Source organism: Salvelinus fontinalis, chromosome 15 (assembly GCF_029448725.1).
Source record: "Salvelinus fontinalis isolate EN_2023a chromosome 15, ASM2944872v1, whole genome shotgun sequence".
NCBI lineage: Eukaryota > Metazoa > Chordata > Actinopteri > Salmoniformes > Salmonidae > Salvelinus > Salvelinus fontinalis.
In genome coordinates, this window is record NC_074679.1 from 18453930 (window position 1) to 18475049 (window position 21120).

Genomic DNA, 21120 nt, shown 5'->3' on the forward strand with positions numbered 1-21120 from the left:
CTGGGTCCAACAGAAGTCTGATTGGTAATAGATACTGGGTCCAACAGAAGTCTGATTGGTAATAGATACTGGGTCCAACAGAAGTCTGATTGGTAATAGATACTGGGTCCAACAGAAGTCTGATTGGTAATAGATACTGGGTCCAACAGAAGTCTGATTGGTAATAGATACTGGGTCCAACAGGGGTCTGATTGGTAATAGATACTGGGTCCAACAGGGGTCTGATTGGTAATAGATACTGGGTCCAACAGAAGTCTGATTGGTAATAGATACTGGGTCCAACAGGGGTCTGATTGGTAATAGATACTGGGTCCAACAGGGGTCTGATTGGTAATAGATACTGGGTCCAACAGGGGTCTGATTGGTAATAGATACTGGGTCCAACAGGGGTCTGATTGGTAATAGATACTGGGTCCAACAGGGGTCTGATTGGTAATAGATACTGGGTCCAACAGAAGTCTGATTGGTAATAGATACTGGGTCCAACAGGGGTCTGATTGGTAATAGATACTGGGTCCAACAGAAGTCTGATTGGTAATAGATACTGGGTCCAACAGGGGTCTGATTGGTAATAGATACTGGGTCCAACAGAAGTCTGATTGGTAATAGATACTGGGTCCAACAGGGGTCTGATTGGTAATAGATACTGGGTCCAACAGGGGTCTGATTGGTAATAGATACTGGGTCCAACAGAAGTCTGATTGGTAATAGATACTGGGTCCAACAGAAGTCTGATTGGTAATAGATACTGGGTCCAACAGGGGTCTGATTGGTAATAGATACTGGGTCCAACAGAAGTCTGATTGGTAATAGATACTGGGTCCAACAGAAGTCTGATTGGTAATAGATACTGGGTCCAACAGAAGTCTGATTGGTAATAGATACTGGGTCCAACAGAAGTCTGATTGGTAATAGATACTGGGTCCAACAGAAGTCTGATTGGTAATAGATACTGGGTCCAACAGGGGTCTGATTGGTAATAGATACTGGGTCCAACAGGGGTCTGATTGGTAATAGATACTGGGTCCAACAGAAGTCTGATTGGTAATAGATACTGGGTCCAACAGGGGTCTGATTGGTAATAGATACTGGGTCCAACAGAAGTCTGATTGGTAATAGATACTGGGTCCAACAGAAGTCTGATTGGTAATAGATACTGGGTCCAACAGGGGTCTGATTGGTAATAGATACTGGGTCCAACAGAAGTCTGATTGGTAATAGTCTGTCAACATAGTGTATGGACATGACTGTTCGGACCTCTGCTCTGTCTCCATGGGGTCACTGGACTGTCCAGGTTAGGGGTGTGTGTGTGTGTGTGTGTGTGTGTGTGTGTGTGTGTGTGTGTGTCTGTGTGTGTGTGTGTGTGTGTGTGTGTGTGTGTGTGTGTGTGTGTGTGTGTGTGTGTGTGTGTGTGTGTTCCAAGATGTAATGTCACAAGCACAATTACAGTGAAATGCCCTTCTTGCAAACTCAAACCCAAACAATGCCATATATTTCAAAAAAATGAATGAATAACACAATCAGTAAGTAAGAAAGCAGAGAAAATACAGGGTCAGTTCCAGTACCGTATTTACAATGTGCAGGGATACTGGATAGAGGTAGATATGTATAGGGGTTAAGGTGACTACGCAACAGGACATAAGATAAACATGCAGAGTAGCAGCTGTTTGTATGTGAGGGGGTGTGCATGTGTATAGACTCAGTATAAATGGATGTGCATATTATGTGTGAATGTGTAGGATCCTCTGAGGGTGTAGATAGATGCGTGCGAGTGTGTGTATGTCCATCTGTCTGTGTGTTAGTGTGCCTGGGCGTGTGTGTGTCAGTGTGTGTATGTCCATCTGTCTGTGTGTTAGTGTGCCTGGGCGTGTGTGTGTCAGTGTGTGTATGTCCATCTGTCTGTGTGTTAGTGTGCCTGGGCGTGTGTGTGTCAGTGTGTGTATGTCCATCTGTCTGTGTGTTAGTGTGCCTGGGCGTGTGTGTGTCAGTGTGTGTATGTCCATCTGTCTGTGTGTTAGTGTGCCTGGGCGTGTGTGTGTCAGTGTGTGTTACCTGTAAAAGGTTGTACTCCCAGGTCTCTAGCCTGTGTCTCTCGGCCCATGTACACCAACACAGAGTCGTTGCCACGGCAATAGAAGATGCTGTCGGTTGCCGGGCAGCCGTCCAGATTGATCCTAACAGAGCGGCGGGTGGAGGCAGACAGACTAATGGCAGAAACATCCGGTACACCAACGGAACCGGTAACGGGACCACTCCGAACTGTTACACCCCTCACACACCCTCCCAGACCTACCCAGGAGAGGAGAGAAGGAGGGGGTGAGATGAGGGAGGTAGATGTGAGATAGGTGTGTGTGTGAGTTCTCACCATGTCTGTGACTGTGGCTAACCAGAGCTCCATGGTTAAGTTGAGGAGGCACTCCTCCCAGGTAGAGGGGTGAGTCCACCCCCAACTCCCCCCCTGCCTCCCCCCTCAGCTGTTCTGACCAATCATTCATGGAGGCTGAGATGACGTCTCCCTGTTTGACCAATGAGAGTTGGTTCCAGCCACCGTCGCAGTAGCTAAGCCCCGCCCACATGCTCAGCTCGGTCATGTGACCACGCCAGGATAGAACCAATGACAGCATTCCTCCTTCCAACTCAGCCTGGGACAGAGAAAAAACGTTAGTGTGTGTGTGTATGATGAACTGTACACACACATAAACTGTACATGACTCTCGCACATAAAGTGTACATGTGCGTGTACTCACCAGTATATAATCGGAGGTGTGTGTGTTGTAGGAAAACAGCAGCAGAGCGTTGAGTTGGTCCGTCCTGAACTCAAAGGTGATGTCAAAGTCTTCTCCTCCACGGAACACCTCTGGACTCAGCTCTAGGAACCCTAACACAGGACACACACACATTCAATGATATTCCACAATACAACATAACAGTAACAAGTCTCTTGATTCTTACTGTCTTCATACTGTTATACTGTATTTTTAACAAACCTCACTGGCCAGTTACAAGGATATTAGAGGTTATCAAGATTTCACAAAAATGACTTTATTTTCATTTTCTTCTTCAAACCAGGAAGTCACTAGAGAGTGAGGCCTTTTAGTTCTAAACTATCTTTGTTGCTACCTTGTCCCAAGAAGTGGGCCCCCTCCTCTGTGTGAGCGGGGCATCCTTCCCAGCTCTCATAGGCCACAACCCTCTCTGTGGCTCTGGACCAATCAAGAGGTTGCCACATCTCAGAGGGGCTGTCAATCATCTTCACCTGCACGTCTCTAAGGCAACCAGAGAACCCCTGTTGTACCAGCTGAGCATCACCTAGAGAGAGAGAAAGATAGCGAGAGAGAGAAGAGAAAGAGAGAGAGAAAAAGAGAGAGAGAAAAAGAGAGTGAGAGAGAGGGGAGAGAGAAGAGATAGATTGTGTGAGAGAGAGAGAGAGAGAAGACAAAGAGAGAGAGAAAAAGAGAGTGAGAGAGAGGGGAGAGAGAAGAGAGAAAGAGAAAAGAGAGTGAGAGAAGACAAAGAGAGAGAGAAAAAGAGAGTGAGGGAGAGGGGAGAGAGAAGAGATAGATTGTGAGAGAGAGAGAGAGAGAGAGAGAAAGAGAAAAGAGAGCAAGAGAAGACAAAGGGAGAGAGAAAAAGGGAGAAAGAGGGATACTTTTTACATCATTACAATTCCTTCAATGTTTCCTTAATACAATATTTCACTAGCAACAAACCAACTATGTTAGATTGTGAGTTTACCTACCTGAGTCGTGTCTGAGTAGAGTGAAGTCCTCTGGTAGCCCCCCGATGAACACCCCTGTGTTTTCCCCAATAATGCTACTGCCGCTGGAAGCAGATGCATTACCTAGAGGAGGGAGAGAGGGAGGGAGGGAAGGAAGGAGAGAGAGAGAAGAGGTAGGGACAGAGGCATATCATTAACTGCATACATATTCTCTTGTGATATATGAGGCTATATAACCATGTTATGTACAATGGTAATTTATCTCCACTGTAGAACACATAATCAGAGAGAATGAGACAAACAAAGAGAGAATAACACACACAGACTCAGTTTACTGGGTTCCTGTGGTGAGTAGAGGACAGGGAGAGGAGGAGGAGCGGAGAGGAGGAGGAGCGGAGAGGAAGAGGAGGAGCGGAAGAGGAGGAGCAGAGAGGAGAGGAGAGGAAAAGGAGGAGTGGAGAGTAAAAGGAGGAGTGGAGAGGAAGAGGAGGAGGAGCGGAGAGGAGGAGGAGCGGAGAGGAAGAGGAGGAGCGGAGAGGAGGAGAAGCAGAGAGGTAGAGGAGCAGAAGAGGAGGAGCGGAGAGGAAGAGGAGGAGCGAAGAGGAAGAGAGGAGAGGAGGAGAAGCAGAGACTAAGAGGAGGAGGAGGAGCGGAGGAGGAAGAGCAGAAGAGGAGGAGCGGAGAGGAAAAGGAGGAGCGGAGAGGAAGAGGAGGAGGAGCAGAGAGGAAGAGGAGAAGCGGAAGAGGAGGAGGAGCGGAGGAAGAGGTTGAGCAGAGAGGAGGAGCGAAGAGGAAGAGGAGAGGAAGAAGGGGAGCGGAGAGGAAGAGGAGGAGCAGAGAGGAAGAGGAGGAGGAGCGGTGAAGAGAGGAAGAGCAGAGCAAGAGTATTTGAATGATTCTAATCACACAGACGGTGACTCAGATTAACCTGGATAATACCTCAATAGAACACAGAGCCTTGGCTTAACACACACACACACAGTGAATATGATTATCCTAACCACAGTGAGTGTTACCTTGGTATTGATCATCCACAATGATCGTTCCCACGGCCTGTTTCCTGGTTGCCATGACGCTGTGCCACTGGCCATCATTGTAGCTCCTCCCCCCGTCACCCTCCACTCCCACTCCCACCGCCCAGCCCTGGGAGAGGAGACAGAGGTCACATACACACCTACACCTGGCCATGTGTGTGTGTTTGTTTGTCTGTGTCTGTATGTGTGTGTGTGTGTGTGTTTGTTTGTCTGTGTCTGTATGTGTGTGTGTGTGTGTGTGTGTGTGTGTGTGTGTGTGTGTGTGTGTGTGTGTGTGTGTGTGTGTGTGTGTGTGTGTGTGTGTGTGTGTGTGTGTGTGTGTGTGATTTCTTCGGAAGTATGCATGACATCATCAGTATCGGCAATTAGCAGGCGAGATGGGCACTCTGCAGAGAGAGAGGCGGTGACACACACAAAAATGTGCACGCACACACACATACACACCCACAACAAAGCGGTGCATCTCTGCTGTGTGATGAAGATTTAATGATAAAATCAATATATGTATAAATGCCAAGGTATATCAGCCTCCTGACACCTTTACTACCCAGCAGACAGCAGACATGTCTACTTAACAACACCCACCACAACAGGACAGGACAGGGGGAGGACGGGACAAACTCTCCGTCTCCTCCCTCTGTCTCTCTGTCTCTATCTTTCAATTTTCAATTCAATTCACATGATTGATTTCATGTTTTGTATGTATGCTGCTTCAACTAATGTGGATAATGCATCTGTTGAAGACTGGAGCTGGTATTTTACCCTGTCCAAATCTGTCCTGTGTCTTTTCTAATATCTCTCTTTATCCATCCCTCCTTTCACTCTGTTTCATTCTGTCCCTCCTCCTTTCTTCCCTCCATTCATGACTTGCCTAGTTAAATAACGCTTAAATAAAAAATACAAATAAATAAATAAAACATTCAGGAGGTTTCATTAAGGTCCTGTGAGATCAGAGGGAACTATTCTGTCATCCTCCCAAAAAGCTTCCTCAGTCTCTCTGTCCAATTACTTGTTAGATATTACTGCACTGTCGGAACTAGAAGCACAAGCATTTAGCTACCCTCACATTAACATCTGCTAACCCTGTGTATGTGATCAAATTTGATTTGATTTGAAAACTACTCAATACCAAAATGATATTCGATTTTCAAAAATAAAACACTGCAATAAATAACAGAAGAACACCTTCAATTTTCCTGTGATGCCCTCCCAGGCCCACCCATGCTGTGCCCCTGCCCAGTCATGTGAAATCCATAGATTAAGACCTAATGAATTTATTTCAACTGACTGATTTCCTTACAAGAACTCAGTAAAATCATTGAAATTGTTGCATGTTGGGTTTATATTTTTGTTCAGTATAATTGTATGTATTAAATTAATAGTTTAGTTCCAAAACGTCATAAAAACACTTTGAAGCTAATTTCTGAAGCTTCTATATTGAAATAGACTACACGGCATTGAAATACAATGGATTTTACACAGCATACTATGATTCCCAGAGGGCATTTCACTTCCCAGGGTAAACTGCTATGCCCAGGACTGCTGGCTGGCTAGTGGTTACTGTTAGCAAGCCCAGACAAACGGGATGTAGTTGAAATATATTGCTGTCAAGTTATGAGTGCATTGGACATTATTTTGGGGTTGTGTAATGATATTATAATATTCACATGCATGTCATGCTGAATATATGTTCATGTCATTGTCACTCCAAAACAATTCATATTTAGTAGAATAACGACAACGTTTCAATGCAAATGTCATATGTAAAATAGTTTTTTATGTCATTTTGGAACTAAACCTCCCATGCACTGCACTGCTTTAACACATTTTGCTTAGTTGTTTTGGTGGGCTGGTCCTCATCATCTGCTCTGAAATCAAAGTGTTCCCACAGTTGGCTTCTGCAGACAGCTTTTATCAACAAGCTGCGTGTGTTGAGGTATGATGTTTTAGTTAGAACAGAAGAAGCCATGCTGTCTGCAGTTTTCTCTCTCCTCTCGCTCCTCAAAAGTGGTTTGCTCCGTGTCAGCTCCATAAGCAAGTAGCCTGGCTAGCTTCGATTCAGAGAGATTACTAGACACTCGATCCTCTCAATCTGTATATGACGTGAGACACATTTAACACAAGTACTGAACCGTTTTTCATGTTCTAGTATGGAAGAAGTAGTTTCGTTATACCGTGCAACACTACTAAACACTCCTTCTAGAACCGATGAATCCACCTCTGCCTTCTCCGTAATAATAGAGAAAGGGGTCAGGTGTGTGTGTGTGTGTGTGTGTGTGTGTGTGTGTGTGTGTGTGTGTGTGTGTGTGTGTGTGTGTGTGTGTGTGTGTGTGTGTGTGTGTGTGTGTGTGTGTGTGTGTGTGTGTGTGTGTGAGCCCGACTGCCCCCTCACTCTTTAATAAAGTGTATTTGGGAGTGAAAGCTGATGGAGGTAGCTATGCCCACTTCCGGTTGCAAGATAAAGAGCACTTATCCAAAGTGCTGCCCCACACAGAAGGCTGCCATTAGGGGAGTCAGCCCTGGCAACCTTGGGGAGGTTGAACCCAATCTCTTACTGTATAGAGAACACAGGAGGAATTTACTTAGCTAGGGTGGGTTAACACACACACACACACACACACACACACACACACACACACACACACACACACACACACACACACACACACACACACACACACACACACACACACACACACACACACACACACACACACACACACACACACTGTAAAACTATCTGGTGGAATGTGAATGTGTTTCGACTGCTCCATCTACACACGCGAGTGCGAACACAAGCTCCCGTTATGCCTACCTGAAAAAAATGCCTATAAAACGTATCTAACTGATGGCGTACACAGTTTCTTCAAATGCAGTCGCAAAGACCATCAAGCGCTATGATGAAACTGACTCTCGTGAGGACCGTCACAGGAAAGGTAGACCCAGAGTTACCTCTACTGCAGAGGAAACATTCATTAGATTAGAGTTACCAGCCTCAGATTGCAGCCCAAATAAATGCAGTAACAGACACATCTCAACATCACCTGTTCAGAGGAGACTGTGTGAATCAGGCCTTCATGGTCGAAGTGCTGCAAAGAAACCACTACTAAAGGACAGCATATAAGAAGAAGAGACTTGCTTGGGCCAAGAAACACGAGCAATTTGGATGAGTCCAAATGTGAGATTTTTGGTTCCAACTGCCGTGTCTTTGTGAGACGCAGAGTAGGTGAACGGATGATCTCTGCATGTGTGGTTCCCACCATGAAGCATGGAGGAGGAGGTGTGATGGTGTGGGGGTGCTTTGCTGGTGTCACTGTCTGTGATTTATTTTGAATTCAAGGCACACTTAACCAGCATGGCTACCACTAGCATTCTGCAGCGATATGCCAGCCCATCTGGTTTGCACTTAATGTGACTATCATTTGTTTTTCAAAAGGAAAATAACCCAGCACAATTCCAGGTTGTGTAAGGGCTATTTGCCCAAGAAGGAGAGTGATGGAGTGCTGCATCAGATGACCTGGCCTCCACAATCACCCAACCTCAACCCAATTTAGATGGTTTGGGACGAGTTGGACTGCAAAGGGAAGGAAAAGCAGCCAACAAGTGCTCAGCATATGTGGGAACTCCTTCAAGACTGTTGGAAAAGCATTCCAGGTGAAGCTGGTTGAGAGAATGCCAAGAGTGTGCAAAGGTGTCATCAAGGCAAAGGGTGGCTCGAGAGGAGAGGAGAGGCATGGTTAGTGATAGCTCTAACACTACAGTAGCTAAACATCCCTCTATGAGACTATGTTTCATAAAATGCTCATTAATTCCATCATTAGAAAGTGTGTGTGTGTGGTGGTGGTGGGGGGAGCATACCAGTTTCCTGTGTCACGCCAAATTAGGTCCCCCGTGGTGGTAATCCCATTAGGCCTGTTGAATTGGCTAATGGGGGAACTAATGGGGGAGCTATCTGGGGACATTAATCGACTGCGACACCACTTCTAGTGTTAATTACCGAACTAGCCTAACTAAATGTGTTTGGAAATGCTGCTGCGTAGCTGGAGAAGGAAGAGGTCCTTATTGCGTGTGTGTGTGTGTGCGTGCTTGCATATTTTTGTGCGTGTGTGTGTGTGTGTGTGTGTGTGAGGGTGGTTATTGTGGAGGAGAGATAGTTGGTGGTCTGACGGACACTCGCGTGAAATCATCTGCACTCCCCACTTTCATCATAAGAGCAATTGAGTCGAGTGTGTGTGTGTCTGTAGCCTAATGAGCTAGCGATTGGTATGCATGTGCCGTGACTGCAGGGAAGGAGTTAATTGGAGGCTGACACACTTTGAAAGTTTCTCTTGAATGAAGAAACTAAGGGGAGGTTGCCGATAGGATTTATCAGATGAAGAAGTCACAATGTTCCCCCCAACGATAGGATTTATCAGATGAAGAAGTCACAATGTTCCCCCCAACGATAGGATTTGTCAGATGAAGAAATCACAATGTTCCCCCCAACGATAGGATTTATCAGATGAAGAAGTCACAATGTTCCCCTCAACGGAACACAATGTGGGTTTAATAAGCCACAGAAATATGAAAATCATCAGTGACTCAACTGGAAACCTGGAATTCAGACAGGAAATCTCTTTTTACTTTTGTCAGTAATCAGTTTTTTTCCCTCTTACTAAAACATCTAGTTTCAGACAACAGTTATTGGGATATACTTGTTTTTTTATACACAAATAATATACTGGCTACCTATTCTAGAGTGTCACACCCAGAAGAAACACCTGCAATGTGAAGGTTGAGGGGACTTTAATCTGGCATGTTTGTAGTTTACCTGTGGGTCGAACCGGAAGGACGGACATGTTTGTAGTTTACCTGTGGGTCGAACCGGAAGGGCGGACATGTTTGTAGTTTACCTGTGGGTCGAACCGGACGGGCGGGCGTGTTTGTAGTTTACCTGTGGGTCGAACCGTAAGGACGGACATGTTTGTAGTTTACCTGTGGGTCGAACCGGAAGGGCGGACATGTTTGTAGTTTACCTGTGGGTCGAACCGGAAGGACGGACATGTTTGTAGTTTACCTGTGGGTCGAGCCGGAAGGACGGACATGTTTGTAGTTTACCTGTGGGTCGAACCGGAAGGACGGACATGTTTGTAGTTTACCTGTGGGTCGAGCCGGAAGGAAGGACATGTTTTTAGTTTACCTGTGGGTCGAACCGGAAGGACGGACATGTTTGTAGTTTACCTGTGGGTCGAACCGGAAGGACGGGCATGTTTGTAGTTTACCTGTGGGTCGAACCGGAAGGACGGACATGTTTGTAGTTTACCTGTGGGTCGAGCCGGAAGGAAGGACATGTTTTTAGTTTACCTGTGGGTCGAACCGGAAGGACGGACATGTTTGTAGTTTACCTGTGGGTCGAACCGGAAGGACGGGCATGTTTGTAGTTTACCTGTGGGTCGAACCGGAAGGACGGACATGTTTGTAGTTTACCTGTGGGTCGAACCGGAAGGACGGACATGTTTTTAGTTTACCTGTGGGTCGAACCGGAAGGGCGGACATGTTTGTAGTTTACCTGTGGGTCGAACCGGAAAGGGCGGACATGTTTGTAGTTTACCTGTGGGTCGAACCGGAAGGACGGACATGTTTTTAGTTTACCTGTGGGTCGAACCGGAAGGACGGACATGTTTGTAGTTTACCTGTGGGTCGAACCGGAAGGACGGACATGTTTTTAGTTTACCTGTGGGTCGAACCGGAAGGACGGACATGTTTGTAGTTTACCTGTGGGTCGAACCGGAAGGACGGACATGTTTGTAGTTTACCTGTGGGTCGAACCGGAAGGACGGACATGTTTGTAGTTTACCTGTGGGTCGAACAGGAAGGACGGACATGTTTGTAGTTTACCTGTGGGTCGAACCGGAAGGACGGGCATGTTTGTAGTTTACCTGTGGGTCGAACCGGAAGGATGGACATGTTTGTAGTTTACCTGTGGGTCGAACGGGAAGGGCGGACATGTTTGTAGTTTACCTGTCGGTCAAACCGGAAGGACGGACATGTTTTTAGTTTTCCTGTGGGTCGAACCGGAAGGACGGACGTGTTTGTAGTTTACCTGTGGGTCAAACCGGAAGGACGGGCATGTTTGTAGTTTACCTGTGGGTCGAACCGGAAGGACGGACGTGTTTGTAGTTTACCTGTGGGTCGAACCGGAAGGGCGCGCGTGTTTGTAGTTTACCTGTGGGTCGAACCGGAAGGACGGACATGTTTGTAGTTTACCTGTGGGTCGAACCGGAAGGACGGACATGTTTGTAGTTTACCTGTGGGTTGAACCCGGAAGGGCGGACATGTTTGTAGTTTACCTGTGTGTCGAACCGGAAGGACGGACATGTTTGTAGTTTACCTGTGGGTCGAACCGGAAGGGCGGGCATGTTTGTAGTTTACCTGTGGGTCAAACAGGAAGTAGGGGCGTCCATTGCGGATCTGCAGAGCCAGGTACTCCTCTTGGTTTCCAGGAGACACAGCACAGAGGAGCAGGCCGTCTGATGCTCGCGTTCTGAAACTCAACCGGAGCCCTGGAGGAGGGGGGAGGAGAGGAAAAAAGGAGGAGGAGAAGAGTTGTATATATTAGAGCGTGTGAAATCCTTCATTAAGAGATAAAAGGTGATCTGTGACTGTGTCGAAGGGTTTAGCGTGTGTCCCAGTGGACTCCTCACACACTCCTCTCTACACCCCGCCACAATCCACTTATGTGTGTGTGTGCGTGCGTGCGTGTGTGTGTAATGTATGTGTGTGTACGTCTCCTAAACCCCTTCCCCTGAGCCCCCATGTACGGCCTCAAATCAGGAAAAAGCATCCTGCTTTGAAGCCCCCAGATGGGTATTCATGTCTCCATTTGAGTGTGTGAGTGTGTGTGTGCGTGCGTGTGCACGTGTCTTCAATCCAATGTCTCCATTAGGACTCCAGGGGAGCACTGGATGCTCAGGCTAAACACATCTCCTCTGGTCTAATCTCTGACTGGTCTCTGTGTGTTAATCTGATAATCTGTACTTAATCTGGGGAGGTAGTGCTGGAGCTCTCTAAGGCACGTCTAACTCCCTCTAACCTGACAGGAGACTCCCGGAAGACAACTCTATCTCTCTCTATAGCTCTCCTTCCCTCCGTCTCCATCCCTTTATCCCTGCTTGAGATCCCAAACTCCGATACAGGGATAGAGAGACACAGGGATAGAGGGATCGAGGGAACACCCTCGGAATTCTGAGCTCGGCCTCTTTGGGAAAGTCGTCAGTGTGGGAATTTCAAAGGAATTTGGAGACCGATTACGAGTGGCGTTAAACACAATGTGATGGATTCAGAAACTTCTAAACAGAAATACGACTGAAAAAGAATGAACAAATCCTTGACTAACAGAATAAAGACTAACAGAATAATAAAGTACTATCAATGAATAAAGTACTATCTTATCTTATATTAAAAGAGGTCAGCATGCAGTAACCATAAAGTGCTGAACTGAAACAAATACAAATACTGTATATAAACTCACATCCCAGTTAACACGCGTGACATCCATCTGTGATCTTGTCATCAGTGACACGAGAGGGGCCAAGACAGATATGTGACGTAAAGTTAGCCCACTTCAACCTCTCTCTCTTCATTTCCCTTTATCTCCTTCCTCCCATCTCTCTTTCTGCTTCCGCCCATCTCTCTCTCTCCTTCTGCCCATCTCTCTTTCTCCTTCCGCCCATCTCTCTCTCCTTCCACCCATCTCTCTCTCTCCTTCTGCCCATCTCTCTCCTTCTGCCCATCTCTCATTCTCTCTCTCTCTCTCTCTCTCTCTCTCTCTCTCTCTCTCTCTCTCTCTCTCTCCTTTTGCCCATCTCTCTCTCTCCTTCTGCCCATCTCTCATTATCTCTCTCTTTCTCCTTCCGCCCATCTCTCTCTCTCCGTCTGCCCATCTCTCATTCTCTCTCTCTCTCTCTCTCTCTCCTTCCACCCATCTCTCATTCTCTCTCTCTTTCTCCTTCTGCCCATCTCTCTCTCTCCTTCCACCCATCTCTCATTCTCTCTCTCTTTCTCCTTCCGCCCATCTCTCTCTCTCCTTCCACCCATCTCTAAGTCTCCCTCTCTCTCTCCTTCCACCCATCTCTCTCTCTCATTCCGCCCATCTCTCTCTCTCCTTCCATCCATCTCTCATTCTTTCTCTCTCTCTCCTTCCGCCCATCTCTTTCTGCTTCCGCCCATCTCTCTCTCCTTCCGCCCATCTCTCTCTCTCCTTCCACCCATCTCTCATTCTTTCTCTCTCTCTCCTTCCGCCCATCTCTCTCTCTCCTTCCACCCATCTCTCATTCTCTCTCTCTCTCTTCTTCCGCCAATCTCTCTCCCCTTCCGCCCATCTCTCTCTCTCCTTCCGCCCATCTCTCTTTCCTTCTGTCCATCTCTTATTCTCTCTCTCTCTCCTTCCATTCATCTCTCATTCTCTCTCTCTCTCTCCTTCCGCCCATCTCTCTCTCTCTCCTTCCACCCATCTCTCACTCTCTCTCTCTCTCCTTCCGCCATCTCTCTTTCTCTCCTTCCGCCCATCTCTCTCTCTCTCCTTCCGCCATCTCTCTCTCTCTCCTTCCGCCCATCTCTTTCTCTCTCCTTCCGCCCATCTCTCTCTCTCTCCTTCCGCCCATCTCTCTCTCTCTCCTTCCGCCATCTCTCTCTCTCTCCTTCCGCCCATCTCTCTCTCTCTCCTTCCGCCCATCTCTCTCTCTCCTTCCGCCCATCTCTCTCTCTCTCACTTCCCAGAGAGGATGTTGACACTCCCTGTATAAACCTCCATAGAGAAGAGTACTGCTGATTCACAGTGGAGGATTATTTACAGATCGAGTGGGGAGGTGGTGTCTTTTTTGTGGGGACGAGGACCTTTGTTTTGTATTTGTTCCCGACTGTCAGGGCAGTTTTCTGTCCTGGGTGGGTGATGTACAGGGCTAGGCTTGGGGCTGACTATAGACCTATACGTTGGAGGGCCTAAGTTCAGCGTAGTGAACAGGCAGAGGGAATGTTTAGCTAATTACTTGTTGGTGCAGGCGAAGATTGCAGTATGGAAAAACAGGATGCATTCGTGCCTTAAATTGGCCAAAAATGTAGTTAAAAAATCTCTCTTTCTCCCTCTACATCTCTCAATCTCTCTCTGACATTAAGAGCAGAAATGATGAGGTCTCAGTATAAGAGCATCACACCAGAGCGATAGTGTTTGTAGTCATGATAGATGGAACACATCAGAGCCTCTTGAGGAAGACGATACAGTACATGACAGATAGGTGATGCTAATTTAGCCTGTTTTAATCTGGTGACGATGGAATAGTCAATCTGGGAATACCCTCTCTCTCTCTCTATCCATTCACCCCCCCTCTCCATCTCTCTTTGACTTTACAATCTTTGACAGCATTGGTTTAAATCAGGGTCACACAGAGGGAATCTCGGTAGTCTTAAAGAAATCTACTTTGAAACAAACGTATACACCTCACACACATGGTTTTGGGCTTAACAAAAAGAAGACACATGTACCATGTCAGATTTTCGTTGTTAGTTTTTCTTATTTATGAAAAATATTAATAATATTCCACCCATGAGGCCAAAGATGGCGCTTTTGGTCATTGACTGCAGGAAAGGGCTACGTTAGTTTGCGTTAACCCTAATATAGGTAGAGCAGTCCACTAGGGAACAGACCTTCTACCACTCCTGAAGACACTGGCAGTAGGGACATAGACATGTCTTAGACAGACACTCATATGGACTCATGGAGACTCACTGTCCTTGGAGCAGACATGCAAACATCCTTAGAGTGTTGTGACAGTGATTGACTTGAAGGAAATCCTCCTTCAACAGAAATAGTTGTTAGTCACAACCCACACAATGAAATTACATTTACTGAAACAAGCAAACTCCAGCCACTTTAATAATGGGAATTGATAAAAATGTATGTAAAAATGTATCACTAGCCACTTTAAACAATGCCACTTAATATAATGTTTACATACCCTACATTACTCATCTCATATGTATATGTATATACTGTACTCTATATCATCTACTGCATCTTGCCATCTTTATGTAATACATGTATCACTAGCCACTTTAAACTATGCCACTTTTATGTTAACATACCCTACATTACTCATCTCATATGTATATACTGTACTCTATACCATCTACTGCATCTTGCCTATGCCATTCTGTACCATCACTCATTCATATATCTTTATGTACATATTCTATATCCCTTTACACTTGTGTGTATAAGGTAGTAGTTGTGGAATTGTTAGGTTAGATTACTCGTTGGTTATTACTGCATTGTCGGAACTAGAAGCACAAGCATTTCGCTACACTCGCATTAACATCTGCTAACCATGTGTATGTGACAAATAACATTTGATTTGATTTGCTGTGAGTTGGTGTGACTGCAGTTTAGCTGTAGACTCTTGTACGGATGTTGTTTTGAGTACTGTAAGGCTGTTGATACTATTGTTTGTGTGTACATGCGTGTGTGTGTGTGTGTGTGTGTGTGTGTGTGTGTGTGTGTGTGTGTGTGTGTGTGTGTGTGTGTGTGTGTGTGCATTTATTCAAGGTATTGATGGATATTAGTAATAATGACACAGCTTTGTTTTAGAAGCTATGTAAGTTGGCTGTTGGCTGTTTGCGTGCCTGTTTGTTCATAGATGTTTCTGTGTGCTCTGCAGTCTCTACTCTCTCCCCGTTGTGCTCTGCAGTCTCTACTCTCTCCCCGTTGTGCTCTGCAGTCTCTACTCTCTCCCCGTTGTGCTCAGCAGTCTCTACTCTCTCCCCGTTGTGCTCAGCAGTCTCTACTCTCTCCCCGTTGTGCTCAGCAGTCTCTACTCTCTCCCCGTTGTGCTCAGCTGTCTCTACTCTCTCCCCGTTGTGCTCAGCAGTCTCTACTCTCTCCCCGTTGTGCTCTGCAGTCTCTACTCTCTCCCCGTTGTGCTCTGCAGTCTCTACTCTCTCCCCGTTGTGCTCAGCAGTCTCTACTCTCTCCCCGTTGTGCTCTGCAGTCTCTACTCTCTCCCCGTTGTGCTCAGCTCTTTCTGATGACAGCTCGCTACTTCAGGTTCAACACACGGTTGGTCATCCAGCCCAGTCCATCCATCCTCCAGGACAGCCAGAGAGGGAAGGGAGACCCTCGTGGGAGACACCATAGAGACTAGGCTGACTACTCAGCTCTCTGCAGGCAGGACAAGGGGGTTCTGTGGAAACCCCAGCAGGAGTACCTCAGCAATAGGGAGACCCCAGGGGAGACCATACTGTCCATTCACTCTCGAGTAGGATCCACCAGACTGTAGAGACATGTTGGACCACTCAGTCAGCAGTCTGTTCTGGCAACTCAGTGATGCGCTGTACCAGGGGCTCTTAGGAGTGTCCAGCTGGGATAGCCCAGAGAGAGAGAGAGAGAGAGAGAGAGAGAGAGAGAGAGAGAGAGAGAGACTGCCCTAGGAGACCAGAGCGACTTACTTGACCACTCAGTGACGGAGGCAGCTGAGTGGTTTTACGCAACCGGGCACTGTTCCTAACCTGACACTCTTAAGGGATCTGAGTAGAGTCATGTACAGTTTACACACACACACACACACACACACACACACACACACACACACACACACACACACACACACACACACACACACACACACACACACACACACACACACACACACACACACACACACACACTTGGAGGCAGACATGCCTGTTGTAATGTTGTAGACTCAACATTCCGAGATAAAGGCTGTATGGATATAGGACTGACTAATGTGGAGGTTGTTTTAATAAGGATCTATACATATCAGAACTGGTATCTATTACATGTACAGTGTATTATAATCATAACAGTGAGAGATTAAAAAGAACTTGACACAATTTGCAACACAATCCTAGAGTCAAACCCTTTCCAATGCCTCATACACAAAACAAACATATTGTCTCAGCAGAATCCATCCTTCTATTTCCCTGGTCTTTATTCCCTGGTCTTTATTCCCTGGTCTTTATTCCCTGGTCTTTTGTTGAGCACTATTCTATTTGTCATGACGCCAAACAAACAGGGTCTGCCTGGTGTAATCTAGTCAGAACATCCCGCGGATCACTCCAGTCATGTTAGCGAGGCGCTAGCATTAATCAGCCCAGTCGTATTAATGAGAGAGCGGCTAGCGCTAATTACCGCCATAGATTCTGCAGCAGCCCATTAAATATACAAATGACAGAGCTAAAGAGCCCAGCCTCTCCTGATTAATCTTTAAATGGAGAAAAACTAATGATGTCTGTAAAGTTTTCCCTCCACTTTGCCTCCGTGCCGACACCGCACGGCAATCAATCAAATTAATTAAGGAAAATAATTTGTATCATTTAACATTTCTTCAGCGCTACAATAGAGTGTGTTGAGTTAGGATATATTATTCCTTTCTCTTTTTTGTTTCTTATTTACACACCATTTTTGATTGAGTTCATTTCAGTGCAGTTCAAATCTTTGGGATTTGTCTGGTTAAAAAACAGATTCCAATCACATTCATATTCATGCAAAGGGATAGGTCTAGTTTTTTTATGTATAAAAAACATCTCTAAATGGATGAATCCATTAAGGAAACCTGCACTCATCTCTCAGGCATTGATTTCATAGTGAAAAGGCTTCCTTGATTGGAGCCCAGATTTAGCATAAAGCACATTGACCTCTCAAAGACAAGTGGCATACATCCACTCGACTCCATGTTCCCTGAAAACGCAAGAATACACATAAACTAAATGAACAAATTATGGAAACATGAAAACATCACGTTATTAATATTCTAAAATATATTCTAAATAGTGCATTACGTTAATGGGAAGAGAGGATGATGAGTGATTTGAGACAGAAAACCCATCAGGCTGCAGGTTAGCATTGATGAGTTCCACCGTCTGATCAATTTGCCGTACAGACGGTGTGTTTCCTTTTTTTATTTGATTTGTTTGGTGTTGCGTGCGCCTCCGCAGATATAATTGGATGTAGGGGATGAGGTTAGTATTGAATGTGGAAAGGGATGGTTATGGCGAAAACACGTAGATGATAGTGAATACATCACGTTTATGCCAATGATTTGATCCATTAACCTCTATCTATCTACATCTCAGGTCTTTTATCATAGCCTGTAAAAAAACGCTCACGACTGTTTCCAGGAAGCCTTTCCACACACCTTGACCAGATCATCTAGAAGCATTTCTAGATGTATATTTTCTGTAGACTGGTGTTCTTCCAATAAAACACACACAAAGACCTAATACACACTGAGCGCAAGGAAGCGATGGCTGTGTGGAGAGAGCAATCTCAGACAGAGCTAATCTGGGAGTGTGTGAGGTGATTGTTCTGGTTTGTGCCTCTTCATTAGGGTGGGTGTGAGTGTGTGTGTGTGTGTGTGTGTGTGTGTGTGTGTGTGTGTGTGTGTGTGTGTGTGTGTGTGTGTGTGTGTGTGTGTGTGTGTGTGTGTGTGTGTGTGTGTGTGTGTGTGTGCACTTGTATGTGTATGGGTTTGTGTTTTTGCGCGGGCGTGTGCTCTTATGTGTGTATGTGTGTGTAATGGCGTGGGGCCCAAGGACGAGACTCCTTTTCTGACTGTGGCCATTGATCAATTAGCGGCAGCAGGACTGAAGCCTGGTCCTGATTTATAAAGATTTATCCCGCGTCATAATAGAAGGAGAAAAGGGGAAAAAGCTGCTAGACGTTAATAGAGTTACGGGCAGATGGCCGTGCATCTCCACACCAGGCTAGGTCAGCAGCTTCTACCATTAGTTTACTTTATGATATGATATGCAGTCTGCATAATGTCCTACACTGCAGAGGGACTAAGGAGTAACTGGTGGTCTATTCATACAAATATAGACAGATTTCTCTGATAGTTTACTGGACCTGTAGAACTAGGGAGGGGAGGGATGCTGAATGTGAGGTCTAATAGTGAACACTGTGCTGGAGACACACACGCACGTACACTGCTAAGGTGATGCCACAGTGATGCCAGAGTGAGAGGTGACCAGTGTGCCAGATTTGATCCTGAGTAAGGATTTGGGCATTTGAGGAGAAAATCTAAGTAAACGCACAAACGCACGCACGCACGCACGCACGCACGCACACACACACACACACACAGTCTGCTAAGGTGATGCCACAGTGATGCCAGAATGATGCCAGAGTGAGAGGTGATCAGTGTGCCAGATTTGACTGTGAGTAAGGATTTGGGCATTTGAGGAGAAAATCTAAGTAAAAACAATATATTACAAATCCCTCAAACAAGGAAGGAGAAAACAAGTTAATAATGGCAAAGGCTTTTCATTACCTCACCTGTAGCATTGCTGGGGGAATCAACCGGATGCTTTGGTAGCGAATATATTTGATTAGCATAAGAGCCAATTAAAACATATATAATATAATTGAAACAAATGGCCGACTGGGGATGTTTTGGTTGGGTTTGCAGATGAAGCAGAACATGTTTTGATTTGGAGCTCAGTTCTCCAATTATGTGAGTAAACACTGTTGTAATTGTCCTCTGTCTCATGTGGAAGTCATTCACTTAGCTGGGACTCTTCCACAGAAATACTGTTTCAGTCTGAACATATACAGAACAACACTAAACAAATGATAAACTGTACGTATTTTTATGTGTTTTATAATGTACCAACTATTCATTTATCGGTGCTCTTACACAAAGATGGAGATACACCAATATTACTGTGTGTGTGTACAGTATGTGTGTGTGTGTGTGTGTGTGTGTGTACAGTATGTGTGTGTGTGTGTACAGTATGTGTGTGTGTGTGTGTGTGTGTGTGTGTGTACAGTATGTGTGTGTGTGTGTACAGTATGTGTGTGTGTGTGTGTGTGCATCTACAGTTGCCACGTACCTGTGAAGTCGCTGTTGATCGGTAGTGTGTCGCTGGGGAACCGGTGGTAACCGTTGCCGGGAAACCTCGCCCCCCTAACGACGAGGTCACGGGGGTCAGAGAGAGAGAGGTCGGTTCGCTCCACCTGATGGAGTTCAGGTTCAAATGTAACAGTAGCAGTTACTCTCTGGGTTTGATTACATAGAGGCTCAATAACAGCAAGACGAGACGCGACACAAAGTGGAAGTATCACAACAGACATGTACGTACAAATATGTTTTAAAGGAATTGAAACAATAATGTCCCTCTGTAGTTGGTAATGAAAGTATCTGACAGAAAGGCGGACAGACAGACAGACCTGGTAGAGTGGTGGGGGTCCGTGGGGCTGAGAGGGGGGGTCCCAGGTCACCTCCATCAATGTCCCATGTACTGGCCTCAACCTGGGGGGAGCAAGACCTGCTGGAGCTAGAGATGGGAGGGAGGGAGGGGAGAGAGAGTAAAGAGATAATGGTTAAAGTGGAGGAGAAGAAAAGTAACTGCCTTGAACAAAGCAACAAGAGGAGGGTACATGTACGCTGCTTTGAAGTACTTTCATCTGTAGATATGTGTTGTTCAGCTGTCTCTTAGACAAAGACTCCCTTACAGCAATTATCCATCTCAGAGAGTCTGCTAGTCTGACAACAGGTTAAACCGATAAAATAACAAACGAGTGGAGAGATGGAGGGTTATAAAAGATAGCTGTGCATTAACATTCATCTCAGTGTCATGCATGTGCTGTGGTTTAGATGGTCCCACGTATGAGCTAGAGGAGTGAATTATCCAGGAGTGACACCTTCACACACACACACACACACACACACACACACACACACACACACACACACACACACACACACACACACACACACACACACACACACACACACACACACACACACACACACACACACACACACACACACACACACACAAGGCCTAATAAAGCTGGTAAATGGGAGGTGGATGTCTTGTCTTCCCAGCCCATCTCAGTCAAGGCACCATAAATGACAGGCAATCAATAACCATAGAGTCTATATAATGGAAATTCTGATATCATTAAAAAATTATTCCCTCTCCTTTAATAGGATTTTTGTGAAGCCTCTGTGGAACATTTATCTTTTATTTTACCCCTCAGAACATACGCTAGAGAGAGGAGCTGGTAGTGATATGTTCCGTGTTTTTTCTTTACTATAGAATCTGCAAGTAGGACAGTGTCTCCAGCATTTGGTTCAGTTGCATTAAAGTGGGATTTAAATTAATTTAATTGTGGGTTTTTTGCTCATTGATCTATACAAAATACTCCATAATATTAAAGTATTTTTTAAATTGAATTAACTCAAATGTTGTTGCAAAAGTATTAATCCATTTTCATTAACAAGCCTAAATTAGCCTAAGTATTGAATTTCAAGAACAGATTAAACTACAAAGACCAGCTTTTCGAAAGCCTCATAAAGAATGGCAGTGATT

At 45.6% G+C, this 21120-nt stretch overlaps 1 protein-coding gene across 1 annotated transcript in view; it reads right to left on the reverse strand.

The window, feature by feature from the left end:
• Positions 1–21120, reverse strand: part of ush2a (Usher syndrome 2A (autosomal recessive, mild)) — a 504211-nt gene that overhangs the window by 313109 nt on the left and 169982 nt on the right. The window contains exons 24-32 of the mRNA XM_055862864.1: positions 19973–20079; positions 19636–19759; positions 11164–11294; positions 4735–4861; positions 3740–3841; positions 3121–3309; positions 2748–2878; positions 2366–2642; positions 2053–2289 (exon numbers count right to left, since the gene is read on the reverse strand). Of these exons, the coding sequence (XP_055718839.1) occupies positions 2053–2289; positions 2366–2642; positions 2748–2878; positions 3121–3309; positions 3740–3841; positions 4735–4861; positions 11164–11294; positions 19636–19759; positions 19973–20079 (1425 nt within the window). The remainder of the gene's footprint in view (positions 1–2052; positions 2290–2365; positions 2643–2747; positions 2879–3120; positions 3310–3739; positions 3842–4734; positions 4862–11163; positions 11295–19635; positions 19760–19972; positions 20080–21120) is intronic.